Source organism: Bos grunniens, chromosome 14 (genome assembly GCF_055505025.1).
Source record: "Bos grunniens cultivar Pamir isolate PY7600 chromosome 14, Bosgru_T2T1.0, whole genome shotgun sequence".
NCBI classification, from domain to species: domain Eukaryota; kingdom Metazoa; phylum Chordata; class Mammalia; order Artiodactyla; family Bovidae; genus Bos; species Bos grunniens.
Window position 1 is genome coordinate 5323162 of NC_141178.1, and position 26191 is coordinate 5349352.

Consider the following 26191-nt stretch of genomic DNA (forward strand, 5'->3'; position numbering starts at 1 on the left):
CCAGGACTAAAATGGGTCAATTATGGGTCAGGAAAAGGAACTTAAGCCTTTTTGTGAAAAGTCACCGTCAGATGGTCCAAGGCAAGGAAGCGAGGGATCGTGAGGGATCCGTCTGTATGTTCTGGGAACCTCTACCAGTTTCCTCATCCATAAAAATAACCAAATGAGATGATCTCGGAACTCACGCTGGTTCTGAAGAGCACCATGTCATTGCAGTCTGCACCACTCCTTCGCTTCCAGCCTCCCGGCAGCTTCCCTGTGCCATCGTACAAAGTCTCTCCTGGGGAGCTGGCTGCTAACACTCCACAGGCGGCTGTCCCTGCCTGCCCTGACTCCCCTCCTTGTCTTCTCTCCCTCAGTCACAGTGCTCTCGTCACAAGCGTCTCTGCGCTGGAAATGTCCTTGATCAGGGCCCTTATACTTACTTTTCCTCTGCCTGGAATGTCCTTCCCTGGATCTTTCTTTAGAGGTTTCTGAAATGCCACGGCCTTCAGTAGCTCTTCATAACTAACCACGGTGCCTATGGTAACATCCACCGCCTTGTTCTTCTCCACTTCACTGAAGTCCGTGTCCCTTGTTGCTTATTCATTTATCGTATTCTCCACCTATCCGTCCCCAGGTAAGCTCCATGAGAGCAGGATCCTGCCCATCTGGTTTGTGGCTGCAGCCCCTGAGCCTGGTACATTACAGTACTTGATAGGTTTGATGAATGAATGAGTGGACAGGCGACTACAGCTTTGACAGCCCACATAGGACCTAAAAATAATAAGCATATCATAACAGGAGTTCAAAACACATATAACAGCAGTAATGAAAGCTAGGATTTAGCAAGCTCTAAATATTGGCACCATGCTAAATCTTTTTTTTTTTTTTTTTACAAATTAGTCCCCTTAATCATTAGTCCTTGCCACAACTCCAGAACGTGGGTAATATTATTTTGGCTTTTCAAATGAGGAAATTGAATCTTTGCAAGACCAAGCAATTGGCCCCAGGTCAGAGTGTTAGTCAGTTAGCCCAGTTTCAAAACCAAGTCCAATTTCAGCACAATGTTATTTGTTACCGGCTTCTGTGAAGAAAGGTTGCTATTGCCTCCATCTGGATTAGTGACTTCGTAATTTCAAAGAGCATTACTTGGATAGTTACTACTTGCGTCCTGGAGCTCAGGCCAGATAACAGTGATAGATACCTAGGACTCAAAGTCGAAAAATGTGATACAGCTTTCAATTTCAGATGGCTCAGTTTAATAAAAACTAATATGCAATTGTCCTAAAATGGACTTCTCTATGACATGAACACTCCTCGTCACCCCTACAAAAAACCCAGGCTGCTGGAGCCTCATTCTTCTTAATTGTTCCCCTGAACCTTGCCCAGGTATTTAATTTTGCATTCATTACATTATATTCTAACAATGTAGCAATGACTGGGATGAACCGAGTGCCTTTATGTGGCAGGTGATTTATATACAGTCCCTAATTAAGTCCTTGTAACAAGCCTGAGATTGGTGTCATTATTCCTACTTTACAAATGAGCAGCCAGAAGCTTATTGAGGTGGTGGATTACAACCTGCTGATCATAATACAGTGTCGGATTAGAACGTGGTATGGAAAATACTAGGATAGATGGATATGCGTGCAAAGACCTATGGGAGCCCCAAGAAGGGGACAGTTCTCAGCCTCCATAGATATTTACTTGAAAACTGTAATTGTAACAAACAAGAGACTAGTTAACGATTTATTATCTTATTAGTTTTGTAGTTAAATGTCTAATAAACTATGTATATTTCACTTTGTAAAATATATTACCAATATATTTACTGGAGGGAACAAATACTTTACCATTTTATTTTATATTTTTATGAATATTAATATGTTAGAAACCTTTTTATTATGATAATTGGAGCACAGACTTCAAGATTTTTGTATTATAATTTCCTGATATATAGCCTGCCATTTTTTCCTTCTGGGGCAGAAAAAAAGTATCTTTCTTCAGGTACTGTAACAGTCTCTTTATTTAGAATTATTCTTAAATAAACGGGTATTCCTGTCCAGTAGAAAAACGAGTGTAGGATAACTAATATTTTTGACATTTAAAAATCCAATCTTAGAGTAGTCTTTTGAACATAACTGAATCATGACTGCCTGCTAAGAATGCCTCAGTAAAATAAATTTCCGTTCTGAATGCATCTACGTGAAGGCACAAAGCCATCTCTATTATCTAAAAAAATTTAAAAAAGGACAGAAAAAGCTGCTAAGACAATCAATGTAATAAAAAAGTTAACAAAAAAATGTAGATCTCTAATGAATATCCAAAGATGAAATATTTTCTGCCTGAAGTGAGGATGCAAGTTCTCTCCAAGCTCAACTCTGTGGGGAGGGCCTGCCCCACTAAAAATGAGTTCATGTTCCAGAAGTGTGAGAGGAAGAGAGAAACTCACTTGAATAATAAGAATCTGTTTCCTGAACTGCAGTTTGGTGGTTTGAAGTTTCAGAAAATTTAATAATCAAAATGTGCTTCTTTACTTCCATGTAAGTAAAGCCACAGTCTAGCTTCACAGAAAATAAGAGACAAGGATTCCAGCAGGTCTGAAAACCTAGCTACCTTCACAGAATCTTTAGAACCCACTTTATATTCATAGACTTAGTATTCAGCTTTTAACACTTACCAATAATACATCCCCAGGCCCTAGTGAAGAATCTCATATCAACTGCAAGGCCCTCTTCTTTTCAATTAAGTAAATATTTGAAAATTATGCGAAGAATCAAATTATTTTACTGGACTCCACAATATGTAGCTACAGAGTCATAAATAAGAGGTTCTTTGCAACTACAAACTACATTTTGTAATGGTGTGTGTACATGTGTGCTCAGTTATGGCTGACTCTTTGCGACCCCATGGACTGTAGCCCACCAGGCTCCTCTGTCCATGGAATTTTCCAGGCAAGAAAACGAGTGGGTTGCCATTCCCTCCTCCAGGGGATCTCCCAACCCAGGGACTGAGCCTGCATCTCTTGCATCTCCTGCATTGGCAGGCAGATTCTTTAGCACTGTGTGGCATCTGGAAAGAACTGTGATGGTACTAGAAACCAAAAATACTCATTGCCTAAGAATTCATGGCAACATCAACCAAAAGACTCCAGCACAAACAGGTGCACACTTTCCTGGAATCTTAGGACAATAACAAGTATATCTAACTGTGAATCGTATTTGTTTGTGTGGAATTGACTGAAATAAATAGCAAGTAATAACTTTTGAGATCAATATTGCAAAAGTTTGCACTAATATTATAATTTATCTTTTTATTTATCTGTATAAGTAGTATGATGTTTAGGCTGATAGGATTGTGTAAAACTGTGTCAGCTTCCCCAACGTTAACTCTAATACTATGCTCTCAAAGATCACAGCGATCCACAGGACAGAAAATCCTTCTCCTCTTTTTGTGGCAAGGCCCCTTGAGGGAAATGAAATCTGCTCCCACCAGAAAACAGTCCTGACTTATGCATTAGGTACTAGGAAACAGAGCTTCAGGCCCACAGTACTTTTAGATATCCATGAAAATGTTTTCTTTTAAAACCAGAAGAAAAAAATGAACATATATATCAAAAAATGTTTAAAATACATAATATTAAAATATTAATATTTTGTGTATGTATGCCCTTGTGTGTGTGTGTGTGTGTGTGTGTGTGTGTGTGTTTACGAAGAAGGGATCCATAAAGACAAAACGCCTAAGGCCCAGAAAAGCCATAATGTTGCCTTGCCTCAAAAAATATCCTGTTAAATTTCTTTGAATTGATTCTTAGGTATGCCAGATGCCAAGTTTTCTTTGGCAGCCAACTTTCGAGTTTTCACCTTTTTGCAAGTTCTCATCTTTTTGCAAGAAATTCTTTTACCCAATTCCTGTTAGAAGAGTGATTCTTTAGAAGTCTTGATTGCTTTAAATCAGTATTTACTCGCCTAGGTAATCTCCCTCCACCCCGACCCCAAGTTAATTTTTTAAAGAGAAGAAAGGAGGTAGGAAGAGATGTCAGGGTATCCATATGACACCTTGTCAGTTCTCAAGGAAATGGCCCTCTTCCATGCATGTGCCCAAAGGAAATCAGTCCAGAATGTTCATTGGAAAGACTGATGCTGAAGCTGAAGCTCCAATACTTTGGCCACCTGATGCGAAGAGCTGACTCACGGGAAAGACCCTGATGCTGGGAAAGACTGAGGGCGGAAGGAGAAGGGGACGACAGAGGATGAGATGGTTGGATGGCATCACCGACTCAATGGACATGAGTTTGGGTAAACTCCAGGAGTTGGTGATGGACAGGGAGGCCTGGCGTGCTGCGGTCCATGGGGTCGCAGAGACTCGGACACGACTGAGGGACTGATGGAGAAGCACGCTTGCCTCGGTGCGGACTCTGCGGGAGACCGCCCTCCTCCTCGGTGCGCTCACGGCCGTCCGGCAGGGGGCGCGCGGCGCCCGGCACTCCGCGCCCCTCCAGGACCGCAGCTCCGTCCGCCCCAAGGTCACGCTCCCCGCCCCGCTAGCGGGCGCAGGGCCGGGACCCCGAGCGGCGAGCCCCCCGGGGCTGGGGGCCGCGGCGCGGGCGGGGCCGATGGGGCGGGGCGGCAGGGCGCGGGGGCCGGGGGTGCGCTCACAAAGGGGGCGCGGGCGGAGAGGAGCCGGGGCCCGAGCGGTCCGCGCCCCGCGGGGGGACGGGGCGCGCGCAGACGCTCCGCAGCCCAGTCCGCGCGGGGAGCGGGAAGCCGGGCGGCCCGAGCGGAGCCCCGGAACCTGGCGTAGCGCCCCGCCGGCAGGGCGCTCTCCCCGCCCCCGGAGCCAAGCCCGCCCGGCCCGCCCCGAGCGCGCGGAGCGCACCTCCGCCCGCGCCCTCCTCCCCGCTCCGCCCGGGGCCGCCCGGGCCCCCACCCCGGGGCCGCCCCCACGCGCGAAGGTGGCGGGCGCCTATAAGAGCCGGCGACGGCGCGGCCCGCCGACACACGGCGCGGGCACCTGAGCAGCAGCCCCCGGACCCCGGCGCGACCATGTCCCATCACTGGGGATACGGCAAGCACAACGGTGAGTGCAGGGCCCCCCGACGCGCCCCTCGGCGCGGGGCCCCCGGGCGCGCCCCCCCGGCGCGGGGCCCCAGGCCGCTGTGGAGGAAGCCCTGCGCCCCGCACCGGGCCGGGAAGGGGGACGCGCATCGCCGCGGGACCCGCGCGCGGCCCCTCTCGGGTCAATCACCACCCTGTCCCGACCCAAGAGGACGCTAGGAAGGGGTGCAGCGAAACACTTTGGTCGTTGATCGCAGAGAAATTAGGAGACTCCCCCCTCCCACCGTCTTCATCCCCTCTCCCCCCCAACCCCCTGCCGCCCGCTTCATCCTTAGCACCACCTGTGGCTAAGATTCTCAGCATGAACTGTTCCCGGGGCGTTTTCTTGGGCTGGTGGTTTGAGTCCTTTGCGCTGACTTCTGAGTTTTCCTGATTTCTTGACTTCTGAGGTCAGGAGGTCCCCAGGAACCCGGTTTTTTCGGGGCCACAGGTCTGGGTTCCCCCAGGCCAGCGGACGTAGGAGCACATGTGTCTGGCGCATCTCTGAGCGTCTTGCGGGGTCTGGGGCTCGTCAGGTGATGGAGATCCCGACCCTTCAAGGCGAGGCGGCTGGCGGGGCGGTGACTCAGTCCTTGCCTCTGGCAGAACTGAGGAAGGAATCTCCCTCTTCGGGAGTGTCTTTAGGAAGCTTGCTCATTCAAATCCTAATCACAAACCCAGGGTCAGGTGCTCAGTTTCAGTAAAAGAAACATAAAAATAGCTAACATGTATGTGACGCTCACTGCTTGTTCTAAAAGCATTACATGGATTGATGTTCTCATGCCAACCTCTAAGCCAGATGCTACTGTACCCCATAATACAGAGGGAAAAACTAAGGTACAGATCAAATGTTTTCCCAAAGGTTGCATTTCAGTCGTGTCCTACTTTTTGCGACCCCATGGACTGTAGCCCGCCAGACTCCTCTGTCCATGGGATTCCCCAGGCAGGAATACTGGAGTGGGTTGCCGAGCCCTTTTCCAGGGGATCTTCCTGACCCAGGGATCGAACTCAAGTCTCCTGCATTGGCAGGCGGGTTCTTTACCACTAGCGCCACCTTGTATTCAGCTGTGAAGTGGTATCGCCAGAATTGGAGCCAAGCAGGTCCAAGAATCATTGCCCTATCCCCGGAGTTGGGGTGTGCCCTTCCCCACATTGTGGGGGGTTCACACATCTCTGCTCAATCCCAGGCCCCGAACACTGGCATAAGGACTTTCCCATTGCCAACGGAGAGCGCCAGTCACCCGTTGACATCGACACCAAGGCCGTCGTTCAGGATCCTGCTTTGAAGCCTCTGGCCCTTGTCTATGGGGAAGCAACTTCGCGGAGAATGGTCAACAATGGTCACTCTTTTAACGTGGAGTATGACGACTCCCAGGACAAAGCAGGTCAGTGTTTATAAAATAACTTGTGTGTCAGTAGCAGCTCTTTTCCCAGCTTAACAGGCGCAGGACCCCCCCTTAATACTACACTCTGATCATCTTCGTTGGATTTCAGCCTCTGGGAAGCAGGCTAATTTCTTTGCAGTGGCAGGGGCTGTTTCTCCCTGTCGGATTCCCCGTTTCTAGGTAGGGCATTGAATAACTGCTGTGCCTGAGAAAAGTCAAAAAAAGGCAGGGCCCCTTGGCGATAGAGATCAGCAATGAGGAGACTTGCAAAAACTGAACTTTTTAGGATTGGTCTTCAAGGTAGCATGCAGAAGAGTGATGAAAACCTGCTACTTTAAAATCTTGAAATTCTCAGAAACACTGTGTTTGTGAATATTTTCTCAGCCTTGGGCCAGTGTGATAAAGGTGGCTGTGTATCTCGGTATCCACCCAGAAGTTCATTCCATAAATGAAGATGTTTTAGAGTTGGTGGACATACCTGGTCCCTGGCTGACAAAACCAATTACCATAATTTATTTGTAGTCGTGCTGTTTACAGAACACTCTTGACTGCTGCTTCTTTTTATTATTTTTTTCTTGCTTAGAAGTCGGAGAACAATCCCCTTCAGACACACTAGCAGCCTTCTACGCCCACTGGTTGATTTCTTGGCCAGTGCCCTGTTTTCCCCAGTGCTTTCCTCTGAAGGGCCCTGAGAAAACGGTGCTACAAACACGTTATGTGTGGTGGTGTGGGCCTGGGGGGGTGTGGAGCCTTGCGCAGGAGGAGAAAAGACAGATCCAGCGTTCAGTAACGCTGTCAAAATGTTCGCCTAATGACCTGCAGTACTAGTATATGAATGTAATTAGAATCATTATAGTCGAGATGCCTTGCCTTTTTTGGTAGCTATCCGATGTATTCAGTACAGTTTTGAAAAAATTCTTCTTCCTTCCTCCTCTCTGTAAAATTGGAGTATCTATTACAGCGGAAGGATTAAATGGGACAGATATATAAAGCCCGGTGCTTGGCACCTAAGATTCCTCGGTAAATGGCCATTGCTCTTGTCAGCTCTTCACACCACTTGGCTGCCTTTGTTAGGTAAGAGCTGTAGCTATTGCACCTCTGATGTAAACTTTTGTTTTTTTTTTTTTTCATGGTAGCAAATGAATAGAATTTATTAAAGAGAAAAAAGTAAAGTTTTTAAATTGCTGTAAAATTACTTCTTACCACTTGATGATATTTTGAAGTCTTATAACACTTCTGTATTTTTCCAAACATGCCAGTTATTATGTTAAACTATGGACTGATTTTACATATGACATTATTACATAGTAATATGTTTTACCATGAGTATGCCCAGTTCTGATGGATTTCTACATGAGCAATAACTGATGAGAGCTAGCTACCTTTTTCTAACTGTTTCTCCCGGTGAATAACACACACATTACTAAAGCAACTGGCTGTGTTTGATTGTGAAACAGATGAAAACCAAGTGGTTCAGATAGAGGCTCAAGTCCATGTCTTTAGAGACAGATGTATTATTCACTTGCTGCTGCTGCTGCTGCTAAGTCGCTTCAGTCGTGTCCGACTCTGCGACCCCATAGACGGCAGCCCATCAGGCTCCCCCATCCCTGGGATTCTCCAGGCAAGAACACTGCAGTGGGTTGCCATTTCCTTCTCCAATGCATGAAAGTGAAAAGTCAAAGTGAAGTCGCTCAGTCGTGTCCGACTCTTAGCGACCCCATTATTCACTTAGTTTTTATAAAAGAAAAGAAAAATCTCACTAGCGCCACCTTTATGTAAGACAAGCCAGGCACCCGGAGGTCAGGATGGATCCATGGTCCCTCGCTCGCCTCCCCTGAGCCCGTGCTGGGGATGCCTCAAGTAGGAAGACAAGAGCAATAGATGCTGACAGTCACTTTGGTGGGTGCAACAAGAAGGTATTCCAAGGAAACATGGAAAGCAGGTTTGGAGTTGGCCCGAGCAAGTCAGAAAAGACTTTTCAGGGTGAATAAGGTTTGAGCTTAAAGGATGAGGCTTGAAGGATTTCAGCCTTTTGGAGGAGACTCCCAGCAAAAATGAAGCAGGAAACAAGGAGGACTTGAGAGAGCCAGGCGGGAGGTACAGTAAAAACAAGAGGAATGAATGCTAGAGAGGCTTGTTCTCCTTTACAGGTGAAAGACTCCTTTGTAATTTTGCCTGGTACCTCGTCAGCATTTGCAGGTGTTTTGATTAAACAAGGAAGCATTTTCCTCTAGAATATGAATATATTAAATGTTGATGTTAAGGGAAAACACATCTACAGGATAGAAAAAATAAAACCAAAGAGAGCATGCAGAGAAACACCCTTTGGACTTTTTTAAGATCCTAGACTCTCAAGTTGGAACACAGAGGAGATACTCTAGTCAAACCCACTTAAAATAAACATGAAGAAACAGAATGCTCAAGAGTTTAGGTTAATTGCTAGTCGTCTCCTTCCTAGTTTGTTGGAATGAGACTACATGGCAACCGCTTAAAAATGGAAATTGAATAAGAATCTTTAAATGACAGTCATAGTTAACATTTAGTGTGTTCATACCCATGTCATACTTTTAAAAACTGATATACTTTTCTGTTCTAAGTCTAAAAATAATTTTTCATTTTGGTCATTCAGTTTTTTAAAATCTGTAGTTTATCATCTCTTTCTATTAGGAATTATTTTCATTGTGTTAATATTTTAAGATATCCTTTATTTTCTATATTTAAATGCTTCAGTTCATTTACTCCCCTCCCCCGCAACCCAGTGAGATATCAGTCTTCAAGAACTTTTCATAGGCTCAGATTTTCGGATATATCCTAAATGTTCTTATACCCAAACTTAAATTCTTGGGGATAATGAACTGAATTGGTAGAATTTATTGTTATGTTTAAGCTTGCGAGAATTCTTTTTAAATATGGAGTTAATAGGCTTTAACTAGGAACTTGGGTTCAAGCTCTCCTCAATCTTCTGCCTTTAAAAAGAAACCACCTGAAATTAATGAAAAAATGTTAATCCTGTTAGGTTTTTTAAATCATTAAAAAATAACTCTCCCCGTTTGAGATCTTTTATTACATTCTTTATCTGGGAAGAAAAGAATAGTAGTCAAATTATTAACTCCTGCTAACTTATTAACTTTTACTAATGAGTTTAAAACTCTCCTACTGTATTGCAAAGTTAGAGGCAAATATTGAAAACCAGAGCTCGAATTATTGGGCCAACCCATGGACAGTCATTGTGAGCTTCTGTAAGATAGACTAAAGCATTCCAGACCCCGTATTTAATTGTGTTCATGTCAAAGGGTTACTTTAAAAAAAAAAAAGCTGTCAAATAATTGCCATAAATCTGAAACTAAAAACTGCTGTTCGCTTCTGTCTTCATTGTGGTTATGTTAGTGAAAGTAACAGCTAAACATCTCACTACTGAAAAAGAAATGGAATATGGGCATGTTTCCCTCAGATTTGTCTCTACTGACACTTGCTTTTTTAACCTTAGCAGGTAGCCCTAGAATGGCTGACCACTGCCAAAACCCCAAAATAGATTTTCAGATTCTTCATAGAAATGATTATTCACCTGCTAGAATGTGTTTTTTAATAGACTATTTACTTCATTAATAGGAATCCCTTAAATTTTAAACTAAGGATTATTGGGAATAGTTTATTTATATTTTGAATTTAAGAGAGATTATTGACATTCACTAAGGTCTGTAGTTTATCTGGATGTATCTTATATCGTATGTATGCATGTTAGTAGCTCAGTCATGCCTGACTCTTTGTGACCCCATGGACTGTAGCCCTCCAGGCTCCCCTCTGCATGGGATTCTCCAGGGAAGAATACTGGAATGGGCTGCCATTTCCTTCTCCAGAGGATCTTCCCAACCCAGGAATTGAACCTGGGTCTCTTGCATTGCAGGCAGATTCTTTACCAGCTGAGCCACCAGGGAAGCCCTCACATCTTATATTAAGTAATATTAAAGTGATTAAGAAGGAAAAAATGTTAATGTTACATTTATAGCTTTTAATTTGTATTAGTAGCTAATTTATTTCAATATTACTAAAATGAATCTTTCACAAGTAACATAATTTACATAAGTAACATATATAAGAGGACAGATGATAATATGACATTTAGTGCTTCTGTTGTGTTTTATATAGAGTACGTATAACTGATGGAAGATCATGGAAGTTAAAATCTTCTCAGGCTCTTGATTTTGCAGTTTGGATTTAAATGAAGTTTGGAGGCGTCTTGAACAGGACATTGGGTCTTAGAGTAGAAAACCGCATTCATGTATCTCCATTGCTTGTGGAACACATTTCTGTGGTACAACGGATGATGGATTCTACACACAAAAATCACTGGATTTTTCCAGAGGGGAAAAAATGCAGTCAGCAATTTCTGCTATTCTTTAAAACTATTTTTTCATTAGAAAAAGGAGTTTTTAAAGTGGAGTAGTTTAGAAAATGGCATGGAGCAATCAAATTAAGTAAAAGAGTAAGTAGACCCAGAATACTGTGCGAGTTCCCCGTCTTGAATCTCGTCTTTCCTATTTCTCAAGTGAAAAGATGCACGCTGCCTTTATGAGTGTGTGTGTCGCTCAGTCGTGTCTGATTCTTTGCAACCCCATAGACCGTATGGAGTTGGAAATGACATTCCTTCCCCTGGAGAAGGAGATGACAAGCCACTCCAGCATTCTTGCCTGGCGAATCTCATGGACAGAGGAGCCTGGCGGGCTACAGTTGACTGAGTGACTAACACGCTAACACCTTTCCTCGTTACAGTAGGGGCTTCCCAGGCGGTGCTAGTGGTAAAGAATCCACCTGCCAAGGCAGGAGACCCGAGAGACTCTGGTTTGATCCCTGGATTGGGAAGATCCCCTGGAGAAGGAAATGACAATCCATTCCAGTATTCTTGCCTGGAGAATCACATCGACAGGGGAGCCTGGTGGGCTACAGTCCATGGGGTCGCAAAGAGTTGGACATGACTGAGCGACCGAGTATACACTGTTTACAGTGGACTTCTCAGCTACATAGTAACAGAGTTTTATTTTAACAGAAGCTGAAACAGATATGTCTGGTAATAGTAGACTAGTCCTGAAAGTGTTTAATCATTGAACACTCAGGCATTTCTTTTTTTTTTTTAGTATTAGAAAGCCTTATATAATAAAAGTTCATATTACTCTTGCCTAATTCTAAATCTTTATAAACATGTATTTTTTAAGGGTATATATAGTTATGAATTATATTTTCATCTTGGAAAAAGTCTATTTGGGGGGTATAAGGATAATTCTTTAATTCTTTCTTTATCATCAGATTTTAAAAAAGCACTTTTACAGTTAAGTTTTTTAAAGTTTTAAGAGATGTGATTTTATCTGAATACATCCAAATTCATGTTTCTTAATAGATCAGTAATATAGCACCATTTTTTAAAATTTATTTTTTCATTGAACTTTCTTTTTATTTTTTAATATAAATTGATTTATTTTAATTGGACACTAATTACTTTACAATATTGTATTGGTTTTGTCATCCATCAACATGAATCCACCACGGGTGTACATGTGTTCCCCATCCTCAACCCCCCTCCCACCTCCCTCCCCATACCATCCCTCTGGGTCATCCCAGTGCACCAGCCCCAAGCATCCTGTATCATGCATTTAACCTGGACTGGCAATCCATTTCACATATGATAATATACATGTTTCAATGCCATTCTTCCAAATCGTCCCACCCTCGCCCTCTCCCACAGAGTCCAAAAGACGGTTCTATACGTCTGTGTCTCTTTTGCTGTCTCGTTCACAGGGTTATTGTTACCATCTTTCTAAATTCCATATATATGCGTTAGTATACTGTATTGGTGTTTTTCTTTCTGGCTTACTTCACTCTGTATAATAGGCTCCAGTTTCATCCACCTCATTATAACTGATTCAAATGTATTCTTTTTAATGTCTGAGTAATACTCCATTGTGTATATGTACCACAGCTTTCTTATCCATTTGTCTGTTGATGGACATCTAGGTTGCTTCCATGTCCTGGCTATTATAAACAGTGCTGCGATGAACATTGGGGTACACGTGTCTCTTTCATTTCTGGTTTCCTCGGTGTGTTTGCCCAGCAGTGGGATTGCTGGGTCGTATGGCATTTCTATTTCCAGTTTTTTAAGGAATCTCCACACTGTTCTCCATAGTGGCTGTACTAGTTTGCATTCCCACCAACAGTGTAAGAGGGTTCCCTTTTCTCCACACCCTCTCCAGCATTTATTGCTTGTAGACTTTTTGATAGCAGCCATTCTGACTGGCATGAGATGGTACCTCATTGTGGTTTTGATTTGCATTTCTCTGATAATGAGTGATGTTGAGCATCTTTTCATGTGTTTGTTATCCATCTGTATGTCTTCTTTGGAGGAATGTCTGTTTAGTTCTTTGGCCCATTTTTTGACTAGGTCATTTGTTTTTCTAGACTTGAGCTATAGGAGTTGCTTGTATATTTTTGCAATTAATTGTTTGTCAGTTGCTTCATTTGCTATTATTTTCTCCCATTCTGAAGGCTGTCTTTTCACCTTGCTTATAGTTTCCTTTGTTGTGCAAAAGCTTTTACTTTTAATTAGGTCCCATTTGTTTATTTTTGCTTTTATTTTCAATATTCTGGGAGATGGGTTATAGAGGATCCTGCTGTGATTTATGAGTGTTTTGCCTATGTTCTTCTCTAGGAGTTTTATAGTTTCTGGTCTTACGTTTAGATCTTTAATCCATTTTGAGTTTATTTTTGTGTATGGTTATAACACCATTTTAATGTTCTCTCTTTTTTTTAAACAAATTCTTTTCTTCTCCTGGCCTATTGTAAGGCAGAGCTGTCAGCCAGAGGTTGTATCAGGAGCCACAGAAGGGCCCAGCCGCCTAGATATCTTCCAGCAGCTTTATCTTTTCTTTGACGAGATGAACGTGTGCTGCTACCAGTTAAGCGTATTAGGTGAAGTTGTCCAAACAAACTTTATCATGAAGACCTTGTCCCTTGGTTTTCAGCCAAAGCTGAAGTTATCTTGGACTCATTACTCTGCAGAATTATAAGCCCCAACTAATAAAATTCACTTACGGCAAAAGGGGTTCTATTTCCAGTTCTAGAGAAATAAAACTGAAGCAGTAGAACTACCCTAATTTTAAAAGCTTTTAAGTATGTCGGTTTGTTGCTGTTCAGTCACTAAATCGTGTCCGACTGTTTGTGACCCCACGGACTGCAGCACGCCAGGCTTCCTTGTCCTTTACCAGCTCCCAGAGTTTGCTCAAATTCATGTCCATTGAGTCAGTGATAATATCTAACCATCTTATCCTCTGCTGCACTCTACTTTTGCCCTCAATCTTTCCCAGCATCAGGGTCTTTTCCAATGAGTCGGCTCTTCGCATCAGGTGGCCAAAGTATTGGAGTTTCAGCTTCAGCATCAGTCCTTCCAATGAATATTCAGGGTTGATTTCCTTTAGGACTGAGTGATTTTATCTTGCAATCCAAGGGACTCTCAAGAGTCTTCTCCAACACCACATTCAAAAGCATCAATTTTTCAGCACTCAGCCTTCTTTATGGTCCACCTCTCACATCCATACATGACTACTGGAAAAAACCATAACTTTGACTGTACAGACCTTTGTCAGCAAAGTGATGTCTCTACTTTTTAATATACTGTCTCAGTTTGTCATAGCTTATAAATATGTCATAGATATATCAGTTAAATCCCATTAATACATATAAATTAAGTAAAAGCTTTTTGGAGGGCATGGGGAAAACAGTGGTTTATTACTATTTTAATCCTCCCTTAAGACACAGCTCCTTAATTATCTACAGATAGACTGCTGTCTAAGAGTGTGATCTCTAGTATGAATTTAAGTGTAACAAGGTTACACTAATACCAGAATCATGGGATAGTTATTAAAGTTAGAATTTTGAGAAAGCACTATGCACTGTATCTCACAGATGATCAGCCTGTGATGATCAATCAATTCTTAGTGAATAAATAATTGAAGGTATCCATTTTACAGATGAGCCAATTTAGTCAGAGTCTAAATAGAACATTTTAAGTATAAAGCTAAATAGTAGAAGTGACAATCCAAACTGGCTTCCTGGTGGGTCAGACGGTGAGGACTCTGCCTGCAACACAGGAGACCTGGGCTCGATGCCTGTGTTGGGAAGATCCCCTGGAGGAGGCATGGCAACCCACTCCAATATTCTTGCCTGGAGAGTCACATGGACAGAGGAGCCTGAAGGGTTATGGTTCATGGAGTCACTAAGAATCGGACATGACTGAGGAGCAAGCACACAATCCAAATTCTAAAGAACTGGGGAAACTTGTAGAGAAGAATTGATTTTAAGATCAAGGGAATGCTTCAGTTCAGATTAGTCGCTCAGTCGTGTCCGACTCTTTGCGACCCTATGAACTGCAGCACACCAGGCCTCCCTGTCCATCACCAACTCCTGGAGTTCACTCAAACTCACATCCATCGAGTCAGTGATGCCATCCAGCCATCTCATCCTCTGTGTCCCCTTCTCCTCCTGCCCCCAATCCCTCCCAGCATCAGAGTCTTTTCCAATGAGTCAACTCTTTGCATGAGGTGGCCAAAGTACTGGAGTTTCAGCTTTAGCATCAGTCCTTCCAAAGAAATCCCAGGGCTGATCTCCTTCAGAATGAACTGGCTAGATCTCCTTGCAGGCCAAGGGACTCTCAAGAGTCTTCTCCAACACCACAGTTCAAAAGCATCAATTCTTTGGCACTCAGCTTTCTTTATAGTCCAACTCTCACATCCATACATGACCACAGGAAAAACCATAGCCTTGACTAAACGGACCTTTGTTGGCATGCTAATTGTTTCACAAATTCTAGTGAGAAGTGGTATCAGAGGTCGGCGAAGGGGGCTGAAGGTTGCTTTCCGGGCCGAGTCAGAGCAGAGGTTCCTGAGTTTGCAGGTGTGTGATGGCCCAGCGTTGGAGGGCTGCTGCCAGCGCCTCCTCACTGATTCACAGAAGAATTCACAGTGCCGTGAAAATCTCCTCTCTCTGAAACCTGAACCTCTGACTTCAAAACAAACCTGGAAGGAAAGTGTCCTGTGCTCAGAAAACAGATGGGAAAAGCATCCATCCTTTCAGTTAGTACAAGTAAAAGAAAAAAAAAATAACAGCAATTGAAATGATTCCATTCAGCTCTGCAAACTAAGCCCAAGTCTAGATTTAATTTTCACAGAGTGAAGATGCTGCTTCAGGCATAAATTTAGTACTATAAAAGAAGATTGAAGATTGTGACATTCAGTGGTGTGTGTGCCCCACGTGTATACGGATGAGTTTGTGGGTGTGTAAGTGTGTGTGAGCCACCAGGCTCCTCTGTCCATGGGATTCTCCGGGCAAAAATACCGCATCTCTTATGTCTCCTGCATTGGCAGTTGGGTTCTTTCCCACTAGCGCCACCTGGCAAGCCCACATAAATATTATATATATATTTTTTCATTTTAGTGCTGAAAGATGGACCTCTTACTGGCACTTACAGATTGGTTCAGTTTCACTTTCACTGGGGCTCATCTGATGACCAAGGTTCTGAGCATACTGTGGATAGGAATAAATATGCTGCCGAGGTAAGACACACTTTTTTTTTTTTTTCAAAAGCTTAATTTGTAAATTCAGCTCAAACCATTTTCTTTACAAAGGCTCTTCATATTTGCTTCATATAACCTTTATTTGTGATGTTATGGTTAATGCCACAAAGCTTTCTCTAAGACCTCCTAAGAACACCGTTTGCGTGAAAATGAATTCAACTTGGAGGATCGTGTTTTAATGTAAAATCTAGAAATAAACGTTCCTCAAAGGTATGCAACGCTTTGTCTTAGAGTTGTTGAAGGAATCGCTTGCTTTTATGCCAAGTAGTGGACAAGTAGAATTAAAATACAAGTTTCGATGTATAATTATGCACATTTACGCTTTCTTTCATGAGCTCTAGCTATGGAGACAACTGTGTAGGCTTTTACCACGGTTAATCGTTTGCTGTCTGTGCTTCTGCTTCAGCTACACCTGGTTCACTGGAACACCAAGTACGGGGACTTTGGAACAGCAGCACAGCAGCCTGATGGACTGGCTGTTGTGGGTGTTTTTTTGAAGGTTAGTTGATGGCCCAATTCTCCCCCCCGACCCCGCCTGTTTCCAAAAAAGATGAACTGGACAGAACATTCATGACAAATAGGACATTCTAAAAAAAGCCTAGGAAATGCTTTTGGCTCTGAAGTATTTAGGGGCTTATTTTCCTGCATATCTGCTAACCGCAGTGGAGATAGAGACAAGAAGACAATTCCAGAGGTATTTCTTAGGTACTGTTTGGATGTAAATGTGAAGGATGTTTACACATGAAATATGAAATGAGAAAAAGCAATGCTTGGGATAAATACTAGTACTTTTTTTTTTTCTCATTCAGCCTTAAGCTGGGTAGTACTATACCATGATAGAGAATGATAAATTAAGACCAGGTTTTGGAGGAGTGAAGGACAGTGACTCCATGTTGCAGAATCCAGGCAGCAGGACTTTGACGTACCGACTGAGCTGCCCCCTGGATAGTTATAAACCCAGTGGAGGAAGGTCCGGGCTGCAGATTCGTGGTTCTAGAAATCCTGTGTCAATGTGACATTTGCACACACAAGTGACAAGTGAAGTGAAAGTGGCTCAGTCGTGTCCGACTCTTTGTGACCCCGTGGACTACAGTCCATGGAATCTCCAGGCCAGAATACTGGAGTGGGTAGCCTTTCCCTTCTACGGGGGATCTTCCCATCCCAGGGATAGAACCCAGGTCCCCCGCTTTGCCGGCAGATTCTTTACCAGCTGAGCCACAAGGGAAGCCCAAGAATACTGGAGTGGGTAGCCTATCCCTTCTCCAGAGGATCTTCCCGACCCAGGAATTGCATCGGGGTCTCCTGCATTGCAGGTGGATTCTTTACCAATTGAGCTACTATGAGTGTCTATGAAATTATGCAAGGAAACCCTGACGAAGAGGGGGTAACACTGCTCATCAAGCAACTCTGAGAAACTGCAGACTGGGAGGAAAGACCCTGATTAAATGATCAATGGGGAATACAGGAGTCAAGGGAGATTTGGGAGGCTGGAGGGCAGAAGGACAGAGAAGGCATTGGCACCCCACTCCAGTACTCTTGCCTGGAAAATCCCATGGACTGAGGAGCCTGGTAGGCCGAAGTCCATGGGGTCGCAAAGAGTTGGACAAGACTCAGCGACTTCACTTTCACTTTTCACTTTCATGCATTGGAGAAGGAAATGGCAACCCACTCCAGTGTTCTTGCCTGGAGAATCCCAGGGACAGGGGAGCCTGGTGGGCTTCTGTCTATGGGGCTGCACGGAGTCGGACACGACTGAAGTGACTTAGCAGCAGCAGCAGCAGCAGCAGGGCAGAAGGAAAGGTCGAAAGAGGGGGGATTTGGCAAAGGAGGGAAGACAATAGTGCAAAATTCTGCATGAAGCTTAACGCAAGCATTTGAACAGTGTTGTTGACTTTGGCAGTTGGAGGTCACTGGTGACATCTGAGAGGGTAATTTCAGGTGAACCACAGGGCCAGAAGCAGGTTGTTAGTGAAAATAGGGAAATGAGACTAAGACTGATGGGTGGCATGTAGCTAGTGGTGGTTTTTGCTTCACCATTTGGAGAAATTATACCTTAGAGCTGCCCTAATCAAGAAAGGGTGTAGTGCGAACTGCATATGCTGCCTTGTCCTTTGTGTCTTTCTGTAGGTTGGTGATGCTAACCCAGCCCTCCAGAAAGTCCTTGACGCGCTGGATTCTATTAAAACAAAGGTACAGTTCGGTGTTTTTGACACCTGCATAGGGTACCTATTTTCTATACCCAACTCATTTTTTAAAATTCTTTTGCTCAAGCTGGGTAGTCTCGGTTTGATGAGTGGTGCTTAGATGAGCACCTAATAAAGGTAACATGTTGCTCATATGTTTATGTAACTTAATCTTTATCCCAAAGTTAATCCTAATGCTTGTATAATTTTCGGACTTGTATTTATTTAATCTTGCTTCATTTGAACATCCATATGCAAGAATCAGAGAAAACTGTGATTGCAAGGAGGCTGAACCACCTGATCCAGTTATTCACCCTTCATTAGGCAGATATTTCTTGAGTATTTACTATATGCTGGCCACTTTGTTAGTCTAGGAAATGCAATGGAGAACACGATGAGTAAGGTCCTGCTTTGAGGCCTCTTTGAATTCATGTTTAAATCTATGTGCTGAGGTCATGGGGCATCTGCTTATAAATACGGCTTTCAGCAGCAGCAACCTGGCTTTATCAAACTCATCCTCAAATGAAAGCAGCATCTATCTTCTGAAAGGCTTACCTGTTACCCTGAGCTTGACTCCCTTGATTCGTATAGAATAAACCTGATCCTACAACACTAATTCAGAAGGATATATGCACCCCCCGCCATGTTCACTGCAGCTTATTTACAACAGCCAAGACAGAAGGAGCCTGAGCATCCAATAACAGGCGCATGGGTAAAGAAGACGTGGTAGGTAGATAGAGATAGAGGGGGCTTCCCAGGTGGCTCAGCGGGTGAAGAACCTGCCTGCCAAAGCAGGAGACGTGGGTTTGATCCTTGGGTCGGGACGATCCCCTGGAGGAGGGCATGGCAACCCACTCCAGTATTCTCGCCTGGAGAACCAATCCCATGGACAGAGGAGCCTGGTGGGCTACAGTCCCTGGGCTTGCAAAAGAGTTGGATAGGACTGAAGTGACTAAGCTCAAGACACAGACAGACAGATAAAATGGACTCAGCTACAGGAGAATGAAATCATGCCATTTGTGAGAACACGGATGGACCTTGAGAGCATTAGGCTAAGTGAGATAAGTCGGATAAAGAAAAACAAATACCAGATGAATTAGTGGAATCAAACAAATAAGCAAAGAAAACAAATACAAAACCAGCTCACAAATACAGGGAATTGATGGTGGTTGCCAGAAGTGGGAGTGGGGGGCCAAAAATGATTGAAAGGGGACAAAATGTACAAATTTTCAGTTATAAAATAAAGACGTTTTGGGATTGACTTACAAGTAAATCAAAATCAATGCTGTAGTGACTGTAGTTAATATCATTGTATTGCCACTTTGAAAGTTGCTAAGAGTAGATTTAAAAGTTCTTATCCCAAGAAAAGAAAATTCTGTAACTGTTTTATGTTGAGAGATGTTCACTAGACCTATTATGATCATTCGATAATATATTCAAATATTAAGTCATTACATTGTATTCCTGAAACTATATGTCAACTACATCTCAGAAAAACCAACTAAACCTTCCTTCGCTTGAGCCCGTTTTCTCTCAGCCTCTCACCTACACCCAAGCTCATTATCTCTGTCCCCTTTAATTAGTCTTACCTGACAACTGTCTCTCTGCAGTGACCTGTCACTCTTCGGACAACCCTTTGCTGTTGCTTCTGTTTCTCTAAAGTGCGGTGTCCAGAGCTAAATGCAGCTCTTCAGTTCTGGTCAAACCATCAGACGGTACAACGGGACAGTTACCTCCTCATCGAGGAGACTGTCTACATGTTCTGTTCCTACATCCTAAAATCGCAGCGTTTCGGTGGCAGCAGTTTCACTTTAAATACCAGCTAAAATTAGTTAATGACTTAATGAAAAAGATAAGGGATTGTTTGAGAGGACAGATAAGCAAATGGACAGGTGAAATTGATAGGTTCTCTTGTTTATATCTGCTAATCTAAGTTTCCCTGTCGAATGTCTTCTGTTAATTTCTTTTATTCTGTTTTCTGGTGAATATGGAATGTATCTTTTAAAAAAAAGGAAGGTGTTTGACTCTCCAAGTTGAATGTTTCTGTTGCCTCTTCTCCTGCGTCCCCCCGCCCCCTCCCCCCTGACTCTGATCACGTGTCTTTGTCTTGTGTTCCAGGGTAAGAGCACCGGCTTCCCCAGCTTCGATCCGGGCAGCCTCCTTCCTAACGTCTTGGACTACTGGACCTACCCTGGCTCACTGACCACCCCTCCTCTCCTCGAAAGCGTGACCTGGATCGTGCTCAAAGAACCCATCTCTGTTAGCAGTCAGCAGGTCCGTTTGCTCAAGTCGGGGGAGCACTTAGTTCAGGCGAAAGGACTGGACCTTTGGAAGCAGACAGACCTGGGCTCTAATCCTCCTGCTGCTCCTGGCGCAGCAATAGTGCTTAGCAGGTGTAGTTAGCACCCAACAAGAACTTGCTGTTGTGAACCATAACCTTAGGCAATTCTTTCTTTTTACTCTGAAGTCGGATAACATCGAAGATTACCTGAGAAAGGTGTCTGTCACCCAGTACATGCTTTTTGTGTGTGTGCATTAGGAGGAATCTGAAGCCTGGAACAAAGAGATTTTATATTCAAGGGTGCATACCTATGGGTGATCATTTCCAGCCAACGGGTCACTCACCTAAGAGCTTACTGTGGTTTATTTACATCAGAATACATCCTGAATTCTAACAGTTGAGAGTCATCCCTTGGATAAAAAGCACCTATTAAAAGTCACTCCGAGTTGCTGTAGCAGCTTAGACCAGACGCACATCTCCTACAGAGCGCAGTTTGTGCTGTTCAGAGCGCTGCAGTGGAGTGGCTGTGTGTGTTAACAGTAGTTGACTTACTCGGAAATTGACTTCCTCGGAGGTGACCAAGGGAATTTTGTTTGGCAAAGAGATCAGGATCTGATTCTCTGGCAGCTGCCCTACTTCCCAAACCACCATTCTTCGTTGAGATCAAGTCATGCTTAGTGAAAGGGAAGTGACACTTTCAGAAACAGCCTCAGAGAAGGAGGGAACTGGGGCAGGGCTGCCTGGGTCAGGGGACTCTGCTGGGAGCTCACACGAATTTAAAAGGAAATCAGAACTACCCAGTGATAAGCATTGGAAATCCCAGCATGGGCAGATTTAATCCTGTGCTTCTGTAAATGTAAGCAGAGATGTCAGCCATCATTCCACCCCGGAGTCACTTTATCTAATTGTACCCATGCTGATGTTTATCTTCCCTGGGGCAGAAAACAAAACCTTAATTTGGATCTAGAATTGTTATTATTACTTTACATCTCTGAAATATTTTATAGGTTTTTGATGTTTGATTATGTAATTAAAAGAGGAAAAAACAAGCTCATTGCAAATTTCCTTCAAATAACAGCAAAATGTTGTATTTATTCTGTGGAAATTAATTTGTTGTATAAACATATATATATGTAATCTATATGTGATTATATATCTGTGGGTGCGAATCAAATTAAATTTTGAACATTGCCATCTGAGACTCTGAATACTGGGAAATATATTTCAAGATTTAACACAAGCACGATAGTTGAATGCTCTAGTGAAACTTGTATTTTTGATGTTTTTCATCTTTAATTTTGTCTTTTAGATGTTGAAATTCCGTACTCTTAACTTCAACCCGGAGGGCGAGCCTGAACTCCTGATGTTGGCCAACTGGCGTCCGGCTCAGCCACTGAAAAACAGACAAGTCAGAGGTTTCCCCAAATAAGAAGGCCCCGGGGCGGTGTCCAGGGGACAGCCTTTGGGCCTCCCTTTAGCTTAGCACAAGTCCACTTGGTCAACTGGCCCCTTGCTGCTTTGCGTTTGGCCTTCTAGACCCTTCGTCTCTCACCTGACGTACTTACTACTAAAATGTGAAAACCTAGACCAATTGTCATGATTGACAGATTTGCTGTGACTGGTGCTTTGCTTATGATGGTAGCCTTTCTGTGACAGAGAATATAAGAACCTTGATTTTGCTCACAGAATGTGGGGTAATGAGCACTCACAATGGTTCAGTAAAATGCTATTTTTAAAATATAGGAAGGTAGGATGATTGAGTGCAAATCTATATACGAGGGTAGATTGAACTATGTGATATAAATCAGGTAAAATAGTCTCGATCCTATGTAATGTAAATCAGATAAATGTTTGTGATTCCAAGATGGTATAATAAAAACTTTAAATTCTTATATATTTGTAGCAATGGTATCTTAATTACGCTATGATTTAGTGACTTTTGAACTATAGCAATGTAAATGAATTATCTATAAAAATTGTTATAGTTGTAATACAGAGTATATTTCCATTCAAATAATATATCGTAACTTAATAAATATTGTATTTTAGATACATTCTCTAATAAAATCTGGAATTCTATCTTGGATTATTTTATTTTATGCTGGGCAGTGGGTAATGGTGAAGGAGCAAATGTATACTTTTTTAATTCATATTAATTCACTGTAAATAATAAGCCATCATAATTGGCTTACTCATAATCAAGAGTCTCCACAGAAGGAAACACCCTGAAGGTTATCTGTATTTGCCATGCGCTCTTGTGAGTTTTCTGAGCACTGGCTCATGTGATCTCCATGAGGGTAGATCCTGAAAAAGGAGAGGAAGTGGTTACTAGAACAGCGGGAGGGGGGAGGGGAGACTTCCCAAATCAACATGTGCTCCTGGGAAATGCAGCGAATAAAAATCCATTTTACTCAAAAGAGGAATCCCAGTGGTCCCCAGAAATGAGAGTCATCTGAATCTTCAGAAGGTGAATCATACCTGCTCCAGGTGGGAAGCAGGGTGAACAGATGAAACGCCAGTCAGCTGCTCCCATGGCTGTCTTGGATTTAGCTCCATGCCCAGACCCTGGGATGTTTGGCTAATGAGTTACTCTGGGAAGCCAAGTTTAACTCATGACTCAGGTGCCACACTTTGAGGGGAAAAAAATTAACTTCTTTGTTACCAGAGACAGAGAAGTCACTAACTCATTCTCACCTGCTTTGCTAAAGAACTGAGTTTTCTGTAAAAGAAAGATCAGAAACTTTGGAGTTTGATGGTCTGTTTTGAATCTCGGCTGTTCTCAATCGCTATGACCCTGGGTGTAAAGAGAGGATAACACCCAGGATGATCATATTATATGAGGTAATGTCTGGTGTATAGGAGGTGGTCGAAAATAATACATTTTAAGCCTGTGTACACACACAGGCTTAAACACTCACTGTGTTTAAGCCAGTGAGTCTGTTAGCTTAGTTTCCTGGAACAAGGCTTCTCTAATTTGTTGTTTATTGTTTTGGGTAGGGGACCTACAGGCCAACCTTAAACAGAATTGTATATGAATTAAAACTAAATCTACTCCAGGTGAACTGCAGAGGGCCTCTTCTAAATATGAAAATTTAACTTGTGTATATTTTTACATATTGGTTTTCAGTTATATGCTGAAGCAGAAACTTGTCAACACTGAGTTCTATATATAAGTGAGTTATGATGTTCTTGGTGTATAATGATCTCTAAATTTTGTAATGAAGATATTTTATACCACTCATCGGAGAAGGCAGTGGCACCCCACTCCAGCACTCTTGCCTAGAAAATCCCATGGACGGAGGAGCCTGGTGGGCCGCAGTCCATGGGATCGATAAGAGTCGGACAAGACTCAGGGACTTCACTTTCACTTTTCACTTTCATTTTTCACTTTCATGCATTGGAGAAGGAAAAGGCAACCCACTCCAGTGTTCTTGCCTGGAGAATCCCAGGGACGGGGGAGCCTCGTGGGCTGCTGTCTATGGGGTTGCACAGAGTCAGACACGACTGAAGCGACTTAGCAGTATACCACTCATGGCCAGAAATACATGTAATCAAGAGATACTATTTTCTTGATCTTTTTTTTTGGAAAGACTTTGACAAATATTCTAATTTATTCTGGTACTTTTCAGATGTTTCATCAAAATATTCCTTTAAAGCAGAAAAATTCCTTAGGCACAGTTCAGAGCAGATCATTACTTCTTTAGAGTTTCATGTTTTACAAAATTTATTCCAAATGTCCATCTTACTCTGTATTATAGCTATGTTTATTTTTAATATAAAATGTTACAACTGGCTTATTGCAGTTAATAAAATTGGCACCGGGGTATTGTTTATCCTTCAGCTTATTGTTACCTCTGGTTATCGGGTGTACTTGATGGGACCTGGGTAGCCTCAGTTTGAGAAGCACTGATAATGTTGAGAAGCAGGAAAGAATAAGTTAAAGCTAAATATTGAGGATTTGGATTATATTTATTTCTCCAAGGACAGCTGTTAGTTTTAAATGGCTCCTTACTTTAACGGATATCATAATTGGTGTTAGTATGTTTGTATTTTTAAGCTATATTTGAATTGCTCTTTTGCATCTCACAAATAGGATCCTAACTCAGTTATTCACCCTGAGTTAGAAGAAGGGAGGTGACATAAATGATACTCTTGTAGGCAGAACAGTGGCCCTCCAAAGATGCCTGCATCCTGAAACTGAATGTTACCTTACCTGGTAAGAGAGACTACACGTTTAGTTTCAGTAAGGGTTGTGAAATGAGGCAATTATCCATTGCAGTCACTGGGGTTCTAAGAGGGAGACACGAAGGTTGGGAGCAGAAGGAGGAGATGGGACGGCGGAAGCAGAGAGGAGGGATGAGCCCTCCGGCAAGGGAGCGGGCAGCCTCCAGACTCAGGTAGAGGCAGGGCACAGGCGCCTCTCTGGAAGAACCAGCCCGGCTGACACCTGGATCTTCGCCTGTAAGACCCACTTTGGACTTCCGGCTCTGGACAGGTCAAATAATAGCCCTGTTGTGTTAAGCCACTGAGTTTGCGGGGTGATTTGTTACAGCAGCCAAGAGAACTTAATACTGAGGCAGGAATTACGTGACCCTGCGTGTGAAAATAAAGGAGGTCAGCGGCTTCCTCCGTCCAGCCTGTGAGCCCGGGGGTAACCATTCCTCAGCCTAGACTGTTCCTCCTCTCCAGCCCTAACTGTGAAATCTTGCCTGCTCGTGGATGCCAGGCTCCCAAGTCAGGTCTTAACGCTGACGCTCAGTCTCTCACTCAGGAGAGCGTGTGGCTCTGGGGCTTCAGACGCCGATGGCCTCCTCCCCTCGGGGCTGCGGTCGGACACCGGTCTCCCTTCCTGCCTCGGGAGCCCCTGGAGGGCAGCTTTCATTCACTGCCCAGAGCTGTGTGCACAGCTGGGGCTTGGCGAACGTGTGTGGGATGGAATTAGTCAGGGAGAGCCTTCGGAGGGGAGTGAACTTTGTCCTAGATCTAAAACCAGCGGAGCGGTGGGTGATGGAAGGGCCCCTGCTGAGGGATGTGTGTTCTGCCCTTTGTGTGCAAAGAAGAGGCAGCTTTTTATTTACTGAGGCTCACCTCCCCCTCGCCCCCCCGGCTCACCCTCATCCACAATCCTCCCCAGCAGTGGTGGCAGGGCGGCTGAAAACTCAAACTTGGCCCTAAACAGCATCTCAACCTATGCTGGTTGAGGCAGTTTATTTTTGTAAGGTTTCCTATCTCTAGCTCCACACCAGCCCACACACAGGTCAGGCCTGGTGACTGGCGCCTAAGAGGTCCCCTAGGCCGCGGCCTCTGCCGGGGAGGGGCTCGCCCAGGCCGGCCCTGGCCTCGCTCTGGGTCTGCAGGAGCCTGTCTCATCTGGTCCTTGGAGGCGTCCACAGCCCACTTTACCCCCGCTGTCGCCTGACGGCAAAGACCTGTTGTCCCCTACAGCCCTGGGGCGCCCGGGTAGAAGTTGTTTCCAAAGGAAGCAGAGGGGCTTCCCGGTGCCCCAGGGGTTGGGAATCTACCCGTCCCTGCAGGGGACACGGGTTGGATCCCTGGCCTTGGAGGATCCCACGTGCCGCCGGGCAGCTGCGCCTGAAGGCTGCGTGCCTGGAGTGTGTGCTCACAACCAGAGAGAACTGGTGGGCAG

The 26191-nt window shown here is 43.8% G+C and overlaps 1 protein-coding gene across 2 annotated transcripts; it reads left to right on the forward strand.

The window, feature by feature from the left end:
- The first annotated feature begins 4977 nt into the window (after positions 1-4977).
- On the forward strand, positions 4978-22623 carry CA2 (carbonic anhydrase 2). 2 transcript variants are annotated; one of them, XM_086335235.1, is made up of 7 exons: positions 4978-5061; positions 6266-6463; positions 15941-16059; positions 16487-16579; positions 18208-18270; positions 20382-20537; positions 21854-22623. In XM_086335235.1, exons 1-7 carry the CDS (start codon positions 5028-5030, stop codon positions 21971-21973), a joined length of 783 nt encoding a protein of 260 aa, XP_086191361.1. In that variant the 5' UTR covers positions 4978-5027; the 3' UTR covers positions 21974-22623. The 2 variants fall into 2 exon arrangements, with proteins under 2 accessions (XP_086191361.1, XP_086191362.1); XM_086335236.1 differs by lacking the exon at positions 18208-18270.
- The last annotated feature ends 3568 nt before the right edge of the window (positions 22624-26191 follow it).